Source organism: Triticum urartu, chromosome 3A (genome assembly GCF_056163025.1).
Source record: "Triticum urartu cultivar PI428250 chromosome 3A, HENAU_Tu73, whole genome shotgun sequence".
NCBI classification, from domain to species: Eukaryota; Viridiplantae; Streptophyta; class Magnoliopsida; order Poales; family Poaceae; genus Triticum; species Triticum urartu.
In genome coordinates, this window is record NC_141875.1 from 39281929 (window position 1) to 39295611 (window position 13683).

Sequence of the window (13683 nt, forward strand, 5' to 3'; positions counted from 1 at the left end):
TGCAATCTACTAAACACCAAATGTTTAGTATCAACAAGTGCGGTTTTTACTATCAATAATCCACTAGGTTAAAAAAGGCATGAACATCCTTTGTTGCTTCACATTTCCTACATAATACTTCAACTTTATCTGGAGTGGCCATCATGCAGATCTAACTGAATTTCCTTTTCGGTAGAAGAGGGCAAAAATGGACTATGAACACATTTTATGCAATAATACAGCTTATGTTTCAGCAGAATGACTCATTTTGTGCAGAGTGCTCAAATTAGTTTTTTAAACATTTTTTTCCTGCACAATGAGAGAGATCTGTTGTACAATAGTGTCCAGAGGGCAGAGGGGGTAGTGTCAAATGAATCAAGTTCTCAAGTGTAGAAAGATGGATCGGTTCCCTCAAAAGATGGAACAATATGGCTTTCAAACTGTTATGAAAATTTTAAAAGCTTAATAAATATGAATTTTTTTCTGTTGACAGCCAAATGTATAATGGTAAACAAATGAAGCCTTTTTTTGTTCCATTTGAAAGCTAGAGGGCTTTGCTATAATTCTTCCAATCAGCATATTTAGGAATTTGCGCTTGCAAAGCTGTGTGCAAGGGATGAAAGCATCATCATAATCACTGAGTGCAGCTACAGGAAGGGTGGGCTGCATTGCATTGCAGCCGAAGATCCAGCACTATGTTCTCTGAACTTTGGAACAATATCACACTAGTCAGATGGTTACAGCTATGGCATGCTTGTGTTAGAAACAGACTAATGCATGCAGCACTGTACTTCAAACAAAAGGCAGGTTGATCGTTGCAGTACACATGGTTTCTTCAACGACAGGCAGACAGGCTTCTGCTTATGCTCAAAACTGGTTTTTTCTCTTCTTTTTGATCAATGCAGTCAATCATAGATCATTGAACATTTCCAGCACACGAATCTACAGAGAAGTACTCTGATGTGGCACATCTCTGTCCGTGCCTCTTGGTGTTATCAACCATTTTTCCTTCCTCCATTACACACTGAAGAAAGAAAATGTGTTCAGTTCAGGTTGAGGAGAAACCAATGCAAGCAAGCCGCACAACATAAATGGCAACACCTTCGGATCTGAACAATTTGGGAACAATACTAAACTGCTGCAGAAAGCTTTGCCACCAGGAGGTACTCGACATCCTTCTCAATCTACAGGAAAATATGAGCTTCACAATCAAACTGTAAAAGCACACACCTACAGGTTTAATTCCACTTGCCAACAAGGAAGCTGCTCTACTCGCAGCAGTTTCAGCTGTCCAGTTCCTGCGATTTCAAGTATCTTCAGCACCAAATAGCTGAGTCAATGATGAGTACTCTGGCTCATATGAACCATTGCAAGGTAAGTATTGGACAAGCGGCAGCAAAGCAAAACTCGCTTTCAAGACAAGAAAGTAGGCATGCTTTTCAAACCGCAGCTGACAAGCACACTCAAACAAACACGTTTCGGTGATGCATGGCACTGAAACTATCATGGCTCAACAGAAGAGCTGCGGAGCACAAACAGCTAACAAGACCACGAAATCTGATTTGATACAATGCTAGTAAGCTGAAATTCCCTGGATCAGGTATTCAAAAGCATCTCGCTACATTATAGAGACTTGGCTAGAATAAGACACTGTAAGTTGTTTTAGGTAACATATAAACATTGCCGACAACATTTATGGAATGCGACAAATTCAGTGACAACTAACATCTGCAACAGCCCTTCCTCACCTGGGGAAAAAAAAGCACTAATCTGTTACTAACTTGATACAGATACAGATAAATTCTAACAGTAACATATAGGAGTATGTAACAGTGTATGAACAAGACATGTGTACAAACTCATGATCAGCACAGAAACATAAAGAAGAGCTATACAATACCCCTACCCCCACCCCCTAAAAAGGAAGAGCTATATCATATTGCTGACTATATCTCCTCGAAATACAGATGGCAACAAAGTAAATCTTCCAACCTTATAACATGAATTTGTGAGGTGATGGAGTTGAATGATGCAGCTGATGCTTGTAGTAACGAAATTGGCAACTAATATATATTGATTGCAACTTATAGATTATGAAACAGCTAAACCAAAGGGGAACTCTGAGGATACAACGTCTGCATATCATTTTGATCCAAAAGAGAGCAATTTTTTACTTAGCATCACTACCATTTTAAATTTTTTTCTGCGTTATTAGCATGTGTGAATCCCTATAGTCGAATGGACAGTAGTTTGAGGGTACATGCTACCCACACTAGCCATCAAATATTTCACAAAGTGAAAATCAAACATTTCAAATCTCACAAACTATATTCAGAAGATTCTTACCTGTTACCATTTCAGCACATTAGAACATCAAACCAAACAATCACCTTGTGTACCATGCATCATGTCAGCTCCATCAAATCCACCAGTAACGGATGTGCCTAGAAGCATAAGGCAATCATTTAATAAAGTTTCAACAAAAATACAAATGGATATGAGAAGGCAACAGTGAGTTACATATATGAATTGACAAATATAAGAAAAAGATGCACTCTTGTATTTACGTTTTACATAGTAAGAAATAAAACTATATATGTTGCTTTTTGCAAGGAATATTCATTTAAACAATATACATATACATAGCTATCTCATAATAAAGTTTAGCTTATAAGAAAGGAAGACATGGCCTAGCATTGATCTCATTTAACTCATCACTCCTCATTTCAAGAAGACAAAAGAGAAACATGCGAAAACTCATAAACACTACCGGCAAAAGTGATCTTGGGTATTCAAATTAAGTAAACAGAGCCTGCTTAGAGACAACAAATGCGGAAAAAAGGTGTCTTACATAAGTCACTTGCAGGATGGATACAACTACGTTGAATGATAACACAGAAGAAGGCCATAAGCTTGTCTGTCTAGGAAATGAATATGAAGCATGAAGACAAATATATTGAATGATAACATATATTAGCTATAAGTTTGTCTATGTAGCAAATGGACGGTAACTAAGTTTAAGCAGTTACACTTGAGAATCATGACAGGAGGTATTCGAACATGCATGTATAGAACACACCGAGATTAAGTTACTCCTACATTATGAGGACTAAGGATGAAAAATCACCTGGAGGATAGAAACTGTTGAAAGAATGATATCGAGTTAAATAGCTGTTTTCACAAAGTTTTTTAGACTTCATCGACTTAAGTTGAACCTTATATGCACCACGGCCCACAGATAGAAGTATTTCATCACTATCCTCAAGGGATCCCAATATGCGTCTTATAAGTGTCCTCTTTCCTTGAATATGTTTAGGGAGCCCAATAATCATAGGCATGTCAATTGTTTTCCATAGCACCCATGTGGCAACACCGTGAAAGTTGATATTCCTCTGCCACATTTGTAAGTGAGGGTAAGACAATATGGCGAACCCAATCGCGCCATCCCCAGCCTGGATGATGCAATGACTACTGTTGTTGGATTTTGTGGATTTCTCTTCTCTAGCCAGGAAGCTAAGGGGGGAAGCTAGGGATTTCTGGAAGAACCTTTTCTCCCGATTCATTCCTCTTTGTCTCAGTATATACAAACTACATTTACATTTTAACCCTTCTCACTTTACTATTTGCAACTAACTCCTCACAACACTCCCCCTCAAGATGGGGTGAAAATGTCTAAGAGCCCCATCTTGCCACACAACTTAAAGAAGGATACAACACTCACGCCCTTTGTTAATACATCCGCAAGTTGGTCTCCAGTTTTAACAAAACCTACTTGAAGTACTCCCTCATCAAGTTTCTCCTTAATAAAATGTCTATCAATTTCGATATGTTTTGTTCTATCATGCTGAACCGGATTGTTGACAATGTTGATTGCGGCTTGATTATCACAATGGAGCCTGAGTGGTCCTCCTTTAAACAACCGAAGTTCAGTTAATAATAATCGAAGCCATAACAACTCACATAGCCCTGAAGCCATGGATCGCAGCTCTGCTTCTGCCGTGGATCTGGCGACAACACTTTGCTTCTTACTCCTCCAACTGACTAAATTTCCTCCCAAGAAGATGCAATAACCTGAAGTGGATCTCCTGTCATCCAAGCACCCAGCCCAATCAGCGTCTGTGTATCCCTCAACTTCTAGATGCCCATGGTTGGAAAGGAGAATTCCTTTTCCAGGACAACCTTTGAGATACCGCAGAATTCTATTTACTGCATCTAGATGACCTGATCGAGGATCATGCATATATTTACTCACGAGGCTTACAGCATATGCAATGTCTGGTCTAGTATGGGATAGATAGATTAAACAGATCACAAGTCTCTGGTATCTCCCCCTATCAACAGGTTCTCCTGAATTGGCTGTAATACGAAGGTTTGGCTCAATTGGTGTGGCAGCTGGTTTACTTTCAAGCATCCTAGTTTCAGCGAGAAGATCAAGCACATATTTCCTTTGAGAGATATAGATACCTTGAGCTCCATAAGCTACTTCTATTCCCAGGAAGAAGTGGAGGAAGCCAAGGTCTTTGACTTCAAATGACTTCGCCAACATTTTCTTCAAGTTCTTTATCTCCACATCATCATTCCCTGTGATCACAATGTCATCAACATATACGACCAATACGACAGTTTTATTTTCGTGGTGCTTAAAGAAAAGGGTATGGTTAGCATTGCTTTGTCGAAAACCCAAAGTGCAGACTTCCTTGCGAAATCTCCCAAACCAAGCCCTTGGTGACTGTTTAAGTCCATAAAGTGATTTCTTCAATCTACACACTTTACCCATTGTCTCAGGCCCACTGAACCCTGGTGGAATCTCCATATAAACTTCTTCTTTCAAATCTCCATGAAGAAATGCATTCTTCACATCTAGCTGAAACAACTTCCAATTGTTATTTGCTGCCACCGAGATTAAAGCTCTGATGGTGTTCATCTTTGCAACTGGGGCGAAGGTTTCATCATAGTCCACCCCATATGTCTGGCTATAACCTTTCGCCACAAGTCTCGCCTTATATCTATCTACTTTCCCTTCGGGTGTATGTTTTATGGTAAACACCCATTTGCAACCTACCACTTTCTTGTTACAAGGAAGTGGAGTAATTACCCATGTATTATTCTTGTCAAGAGCAGACATCTCCTCAAGCATTGCTGCCCTCCATTTTGGGTTTAATTTTGCCTCCTGCCAGTCCCGTGGTAAGGGTTCTGCAGAATCCAGCGCTGCAATAAAGGACTTGTAAGAAGGACCAACAATGTCATAAGAGACATAGTTGGAGACATTATAAGGATCCAATTTAGAGGGCAATTTTCTGGCACTAGCTCGTGGTTGCTTTCTATAAGCTATTGGGACATCAAGGTCGTCATATTGAGAAGAGATGTTACCACTGTCCAAGGAAGGTCCAGTATCACTAGTTTGAACTTGAGTATTATCTTGTTGGTCAGCCTCCTTCTCTTGCTCACCATGTTGCCCATAAGCCTCAGGCTCAGGTTCCAACACTTGCATCCTTTCCTCCTCAATACGACGTCTTCGTGTATACACCTAAATCTCCCTTTCCTCATTTGGTTTTGGCCACCGGAATGCTTCACTTGATGTATCATACTGCTGCTCATGTCTTCGTTCTTGCTCTGTTTCCATTGGAATTACCCCAATTATCATCTTTCTTGATGTTGCATCATCTTCGTCTTCCTTATCTCCCCCTGTCTCACAATCTGCATCTAAATTTTCATTTTCATTAGCAAACAAATCAGGGAAGACATCGGTTAAATCCGTCGGTTCACCATAGAATGGTTCCTGCTCCCTAAATACCACATCCATACTCACAAACATTCTCCTTTCAGATGGACACCAACATTTATATCCCTTCTGCTTACCAGAGTACCCCACGAATACACACTTTAACGCCTTTGGATCTAGCTTGCCAACAGATGGTCTATAATCCTTCACAAAACAAACACACCCAAAGACCTTAGGTGGAACCACATATTTTGTTTCACCCGTTAGACACTCTAACGGTGTTTTATAACCAAGTACCCTGGATGGCATTCTATTCATCAAGTAAGCAGCTGTCATTACAGCTTCACCCCACAAAAACTTAGGAACATTCATAGATATCATTATGCAACGAGTGATTTCCAGAAGATGTCTATTCTTCCTTTCTGCCAAACCATTCTGCTCTGAAGTACCTGGACAAGTTGTGTGATGAATAATCCCAAAACTGGATAAGTACTCATCAAATTCCTTGTTCACATACTCCGTGCCATTATCAGTGCGAAATGTTTTCACACAAGCATTATATTGTGTTCTGATCATATTATGAAAATCAACAAAGCATTCAAACACATCGTTCTTGTTCTTCAACACATAAACCCAAGTCACTCTAGTACAACAGTCAATAAAGGTAACAAACGAGCGATATCCATTTAAAGATGGAACTCCACTAGGACCCCACACATCAGAATGTATAACTTGAAGTGGTGTGTCACTTCTATTATCAGACGATGTATAGGAGCTACGTGTTTGTTTACCATATTGACAAGCGTCACATACTAGACTCCCCTGGTTAACTTTACTATAAAGAGCAGGATAAAGCCTACCAAGGGTGACAAAAGACATATGTCCTAGCCTGCGGTGGTGAAGAAGGAATTCGTCAAGTGGTGTAAGGGACGCAACAGCTGCAACCACAGGTGGCACATTATTATCCAGATAATACAGTCCATCATGCATGATCCCCGTCCCAAGTCTTCTTCCAGTCCCAAGTTCCTGAAACAAGCACCATGATGGAAAGAAGATAGCAACACAATTAAGTTCATTTGTGATGCAACTGATGGATAGCAGATTTATTGGGAACGAGGGAACATGCAAAACAGATGACAAAGACATATCAGTGCTACACATAATTGTCCCTGATCCCATAATGGTTTGGGAGGAGCCATCAGCTAATTTAACGGTTTGCTTATTTAAATCAGGAGTATAGTCAATAAAATTTCTGTAGGAACCAGCCATATGTCTAGATGCACCTGAATCTAATAACCATGGTGCATCAATGGACTTATCTATCACAGTGTGAGAGTTGTTACCATCAAAATTTGCTAAGGCTGCAGAGGTAGGCGCTTCAACAGTTGGCTTGTCACCTAGAGAAAGCCCCTTGAATTGACACCACTTCTCCCAATCCTCAGCAGTCATCTCAACACTCATAGTTTGGGTGGTATTTTCAGTGATCACCGACGTGTTTGCTTTAGCAGCAGGGCGTGTACCTCGCCCACGGTAGCCTCGTCCTTCAAGCCCACGGCCACAGCCTCTTCCACGCCAGTCCTGCCCTCTTCCTCTGCCGCCTCCCATTAACTCAGGGCATGAAAACTTCAAATGTCCTGGCTGACCGCACTCGAAGCATTTCTTCTCAGTTGTATTTGATCCCGACCTTTGATAATTTCCACCCTCTGCTGCATAGAGTGCTGATCGCCGCTGCATGATACCTTGCATCACTGACCCGGCTGCCTCTAATTTCAACCTGGTTTCCTCACTAATGATAGCTGATATTGCCTGCTCCAGTGTAGGAAGCTTTCCGCTACCATACAGTGCAGCCCTCCTGTTTTCATACTTAGAATGAAGTCCATTTAGGAAGTCCCTCACACGTCTCTTTTCCGTCCACTTGTTAAATTTCTCAATACACTTGCCACACTCCATATCAATTGGATCAAAGTAATCAATCTCACTCCACAATCTCTTCAACTCAGACACATAATCCACAACTGATTTGTCACCCTGACTCAACCCCTGCAGCTCCTTCTGAATTTTACAAGCAAGCATCTCATTACCGACTCCAGAATATGTACCTTTCAGTAGCCGCCAAATTTCTGACGCCTCCTTAATCCTTTCCACCTGCTTAGCAATTTGAGGTGAGACTGAACTCAGCAGCCATGCTCTCACCAATGCGTTGGTCATCTTCCACTTCTGGCCTTCCTTGGAGTTCTCGTCAGCTGGTTTTTCAATTGCCCCATGTATATAGCCCTCTAGACTTCTTGAGACAAGAATTGTCTCTGCGTGCTCTGCCCAACTTGCATAGGTTTCAGACCCATCTAACTTCACCAGGGGCATCTGCAATGGATGAACCTCCTCCTTGACCTCTGCTTCTGGTTTTGAACTCCCTCCTTGCTTGCTCATAGCCTCGAACAACAATCTGTATTTCTCATCCATGGCTTGCAACACCGCTGCAAGCTCCCCTGCCGTGACTCCCGATGGAGCGGCATCCTTGTCACCCATCGTTGCAAACCTCTCCTTGATGTGCTGCTCTGACCTGGTCTTCAGCAGCCCAGAAATCCTCTTGCTTCAGGACCAAGCACACTTGTGACCTTTGGTGCTTCTTTCTCTGTTGCAACACAACAGCAGCTCCTGCCTCCTTCTGGACACAAATCTTGCCCAGCAACACCACGCAACCACCTCCAGGGAACACTCTCCTACACCTCTGCTTGGCACCTCCAGCCTGCTTCCACACCTACAGTTCTGCTCGCCTCCAAATCAGTGGCTCTCCACCAACTGCTGCCCCAACCGTACACAATCCGTGCGCTGGCTCTCTGCCGGCGACACCCTTGCCGAGGCTTTCGATTTCGAGCAGCCTGCACAAGGCTACAAGCAGGAGCACCACTCCCAGGTCGCACAGCCACCAGCTTCAACTCCAACCCGCTGAACCGCCTCACACCCTGGCCGCAGCTCCTTCTTCTATTCGCTCCAGTCCACCACCAGAAGCACTCCTATTCTCTCTTCGACAACAGCAAGGAGCGCCACCATTCCCTTGGTCGCCGGCGGCGGCTACAGCACCTGCTCTGACACCATGTTGTTGGATTTTGTGGATTTCTCTTCTCTAGCCAGGAAGCTAAGGGGGGAAGCTAGGGATTTCTGGAAGAACCTTTTCTCCCGATTCATTCCTCTTTGTCTCAGTATATACAAACTACATTTACATTTTAACCCTTCTCACTTTACTATTTGCAACTAACTCCTCACAACAACTACCATGGCGAAAATCATTTGTAAGAGGAGGCCCCCTAATCACAGCTAGGCTCTGCTCATCCAAATCAAACTTAAGTATATCATTGCTTATAGAATCCAACAACCAGTAAAGGGCATTACCAACAAGCAACCCAGGGGTATGGTCATAAAAAAGCTCAAATGAAACGGTTGATGGAATGATATCACCCCATTCACCAGTCTCCGAGGAGTAAACACACGCGATAGGTTGATTATTCCCTCCGAGAGCGGAGATCAACACCACGTTGAATGGGCTCGAGTGGCAGCTTCCGTGCACGTGGTCATGGTCGATGGCAGCACAGAGCACAGCCCCGGTGAAGCGATTCCTTACGAACTCTGGCGGAACGGTCAAGCGGTGCTGCTCCCCGGTGATAGGTTCGCACACGATGACCTCGTCCCACAGTGTGTCCATGAGAAGGACGCGGCCGTGGCGGCAATCAAGCAGTTCGACCATCCACATGGTATGGCTGTCGGTGTCCAGGAGATGCAGGTCGAAACGACTTGGAGGGATTCGGTCGGGACGGTCCATGATGGGGGTGAAGACGATATCATCCTTGCGGCGGTGGAAGAGGCCGAGGAGGGGCGGCTTCCGGTGGTGGAGGCGGAAGCGGCGGAGGAACTTGGCGTCGGTGGCCGCGCATCGCCACTGCTTACAGACCGCGGAGGCCCGGACGAGCGAGGAGGGCTGCGGCGGAAGACGGAGGAGGATCTCCCTCAGGAGGTCGTCGTCTTCAATCGGCGAGGCCAGCGCCGCCGGGAAGACTCCGCGGCGGCCGATCACTTCAGCGCCCTCGCTAGTCGCGCGGATCTGGGAACGGGAGCGGCGGCGAGCCACTCCGGCTCCCTCCTCGCCCGCGTGAAGCTGGGGATGGCTGCGGGTCACTCCGACGGCCTCGTCACTCGCGTGGGTTTGGGGCCTGCGGCGGCGGCGGCGGCGGCCGCCGTCCTCGCTCTCTTTCATTTGGGCGGCGGCGGCAAGACCTAGCTAGCCACGGGAACCACACACGGAGGGACGGGGAGCGGAGTGGTGAGTTCACCGGTTGTAGCACACTAGCACTTTGTGTTCTGTTGGGCCCCCGTTGTGTTCACCGGACGTCTGCATCTGCAAAATGCGCAAGAAATTTTTTTCTACAGCTTTGTCAAACATTTCTCTTTGTTGTAGCGCAGCAAAAAGGAATATAGCCATTTTATTATTATATTATTGCACAACCTAACAAAACAAACATATGGATCAATTTGAAGCCATCTTCCGGGCAACTATTGTCCCCACATCTATAATTTTGATGACATGCCCTGACCACATATCAGCACTACATTTATTCCGATGGCCACAAGCCGCCCGCTCGCAGACCGAGAGAACCAACAGTTCTAGTTAGACCCTCTGCACACCGTAGGTGCACAATCTACGATCGGTTGCCGCCATCTTCCATTGTCCCACCTACAGGAATGATCAACGTATCCACCTCGTCAGGCCATACTATTGTCAACGTCACCGCGATGCCAGACGACACCACCATCCTGCACGTATCCATCCACATGCGCCCGTCGCTGCAACTTGGCTACACCATGTCGCCGAGATCCGCCTTCGGTCGTTCGGTAGATGTAACACCGCTCCTCCTCTTGTCCCCTCTAGCCAGCACTTGCTCCAAAACGATGCCCCCAAGAGGGAGAACGTCACCGAATGCGCCATCCTCGTCCAATCCGGTGGACTCAGATCTAGGGTTTCCCCTAGAACATCCCGATCAAGTTGACGTGACCTGCAACGAACGATGCCTCGAGAAGGAAACGACGTCAGAGATGCTGCCATTGTCCGCCAAGACTGTAGTCAGGCGCGATTTTCACCGCAAGCCGCGTCGTCCCGATCTCGCGGTTGGCTAGAACCACGCGGAGCCTCGCCATGAAGACGTATGTCACCGCCAGTACTCCGGCAGAGATCCTCCATCCCCTCACCGAACCCCTCATCGCGTCGCCGACCATCCACATGAAGAACTCACAACGAATCTGGGTGGGATCCACATCCATGGCCGCCGCCATGCCCACCATCGCTAGAGAACTCGTCGGTTCCAGGCGGCCATGGGGGCTAGCACCGTCGTCGCATGACCAGGGCGCCGCCCTGGCCGCTGCGCGCGTGCTCCTCGTTGGACTCGCCCGAGTAGATCCATGAGGGGCGCCACCGCATCCAACACCCCAACCCCGGTGTCGGGCCCGCCGCCACCGCGGCCTATGCCAGTAGCAGCGGCAGAGGGGAGGCCGTGGTTGTGGTTGGCTGTTGGCGTGCTTGAGATCACCCCCAGCGCGCCCTGGGGAGGCATCGCGTGGGGGTCGCGAGAGGTTGCTTGAGGTAGCGCAGCTAGCTAAAGACCATTTTGAGACATACTCCCTTCATAAAGAAATCTAAGAGCATCACGTAATATTTTGCTTTGGTTGTTACTGTTCATAGTATTTGTTTTCTGTTATGCCAAGAACGTTTAAAGTAAATATGAACCAGTTATTCTTCTTTATCAACAGACAGGGGCAAGGCTTTTGCATCTTTCAACAAAAGAAAATAAAAAGCTTCAGACCCAGCCTGTCATTTATGAACTTTTAATGTGGCTGTCATTAAGATCCTATAGAATAAATTTTGTTCTTCTGTTGTATCTTGTAATATTAAAACTTTTTTCATGTAAAATTAACTCAAGAGAAGCGGCTGCAGATTGTACTAATTTGGAAAGATACAACATACAAGTGTTTTACTCATTTCATTTGGCACATGATACAACAGACAAATATTTTACTCTAGATAAGCGGCCTCATATTTCCATTCTCCTTTTTTCTATTTTTAATTTTTAAAGTTCATGAATATTTTAAAAAATTGTGAACATGTTCCAAATTCATTAAATTTTCCAAATTTATGATCATTTTGAATTCATTAAAAAATATGAAGATTTTTAAAGTCAAAAATATTTTTAAACTCATGGACATTTTAAAATTTGAATAAACCGACCGGAATTAAAAAAAACTCGACCAACCACGCTATGTATGACTGTAGTCAACGGGAGGACGTCCCCGGCCAACCACGAAGACTATATCTCGCTTAGGGCGAGTGTACCTTCCGTCTCGCTTGAAGGGTTTTGTTCCCTCATCATAACTGGGCTGGCCCGTTTCATTGCTTTACAAGCCAAAGCAATCCTTTGATGTTTACATTTGCATCAATAACAAAAATTCCTAGATTTGTAAGAACAAAGTTGTGCTCTATGTTGATCACTGCATTCTTAGTATCTTCTAGGACTTTGATAATCTCAGACATTTGAGGCCTTATCTTGCAATCAATCTGTAGATACCACATTGCAAGCTTTATCATATGAACTACTTCTTGCTCATGTCGTTGCATGTCGTTAATGTTCTTGTCAATCAAATTTACCAACTGATCAGCCTTAACTTTTTCATCCAATAGGGTAATAAGATGGATGCCCTCTTCAGACCGGGAAGTGTCGAGTTTCTTTTTTCCACTGCCAATTTCCATGATCACAATGCCAAAGCTATAAACATCGTCCTTCTCTGGAGGCCATACTCTGGAGTGAATATCAGCGATCAGTTTGGAATGAGACTTATGCGGCAGCTGCGCCGAAGCAGTAGCAGCTCCAGGGCTGGATGTCTTTTGGAGTGGTTGATCTAGTCGTCCATTAATAAGTTGTAAGTCATGCCTTTTGAAGTGACCATCATGCAGATCTAACTGAATTTCATTTTTATATAAGAGGGCAAGAATGTACTATGGACACGTTTCTGCAATAATGCAGCTTATGTTTCAGCAGGATGACTCATTTTGTGCAGACTGCTCAAATCCAGAGTTTTTTGAACATTTTTTCCTGCACAATGAGAGAACTGTTGTACGATAGTGTCACCAAAAGAGGGAACAATATGGCTTTCAAAATGTTATGACAAATTTAAAAGCTAAATAAATATGATTTTTTTCCTGTTGGCACCTAAATATAAAACGCTAAACAAATGAAGCCATTTTTTGTTCCATTTGACAGCTAGAGGATTTTGCTATAATTCCAATCAGAATATTTAGGATTTTTTCGTTTGCAAGCTGTGTGCAAGGGATGAAAGCATCATCAGTCACACTGACTGCAGCTGGAGGAACAGTTGGCTGCATGCCTGCATTGCACCGGAAGGTCCAGAACTCTGCTCTCTTAACTTTGGAACAATATCATACTCCAAGTCAGATGGTTACGGCGATGGTGTGCTTGTGTTGGAAACGGCGAGTAACTCAGATGAGGCGTCAGTCAGGCAGGCAGGTTGATCGTTGCAGCACACACGGTTTCTTCAACGCCAGGCAGCCAGGCTTCTGCTTATGCATACCTTCCTTTTCAACCGATGTAGTCGATGTAGTCGAGCGGTTGGTTTTCCTTTTATCTTTCTTTTGAACCGATGTAGTCAAGCATAGATGGTTGGGCATTTTCAGCACGCAAATATAAAAAGTACACTACACTGATGTCCTTCCTCCATTACACACTCAAGAAAGAAAATGTGTTAAGAGTTCAGGTTGAGGAGCTACCAGTGCAAGCAAGCCGCACAGCATAAAATGGCAACACCTTCGGATCTGAACAGTTTTGAAACAATAACACATTAGTACTACTGAAACGCACACTAGACTGCTGTAGAAAGTTCAGCCAGTCAAAACTCCCATGCACATACATGGACGGGAGAATAGC

The 13683-nt window shown here is 44.4% G+C and overlaps 1 protein-coding gene across 1 annotated transcript; it reads right to left on the reverse strand.

Moving 5' to 3' along the window:
* Positions 1-157: 157 nt before the first annotated feature.
* On the reverse strand, positions 158-10074 carry LOC147978298 (uncharacterized). Its single transcript, XM_087546206.1, has 5 exons — positions 8975-10074; positions 4232-4235; positions 3107-3447; positions 2326-2423; positions 158-1727 (listed from the first exon to the last, which is right to left on the reverse strand). The coding sequence occupies exons 1-4, from the start codon at positions 9948-9950 to the stop codon at positions 2353-2355; spliced, it is 1392 nt and encodes a 463-aa protein (XP_087402332.1). The 5' UTR covers positions 9951-10074; the 3' UTR covers positions 158-1727; positions 2326-2352.
* Between the last annotated feature and the right edge of the window lie 3609 nt (positions 10075-13683).

Bases quoted from the DNA above. Each gene is read 5' to 3' on its own strand.
- LOC147978298 (XM_087546206.1), bottom strand. From the start codon at position 9,950: ATGAAAGAGAGCGAGGACGGCGGCCGCCGCCGCCGCCGCCGCAGGCCC. The intron at 2,424-3,106 runs GTGATTTTTCAT...TTATGCTTCTAG, and splicing joins CAACAGTTTCTATCCTCCAG to GCACATCCGTTACTGGTGGA.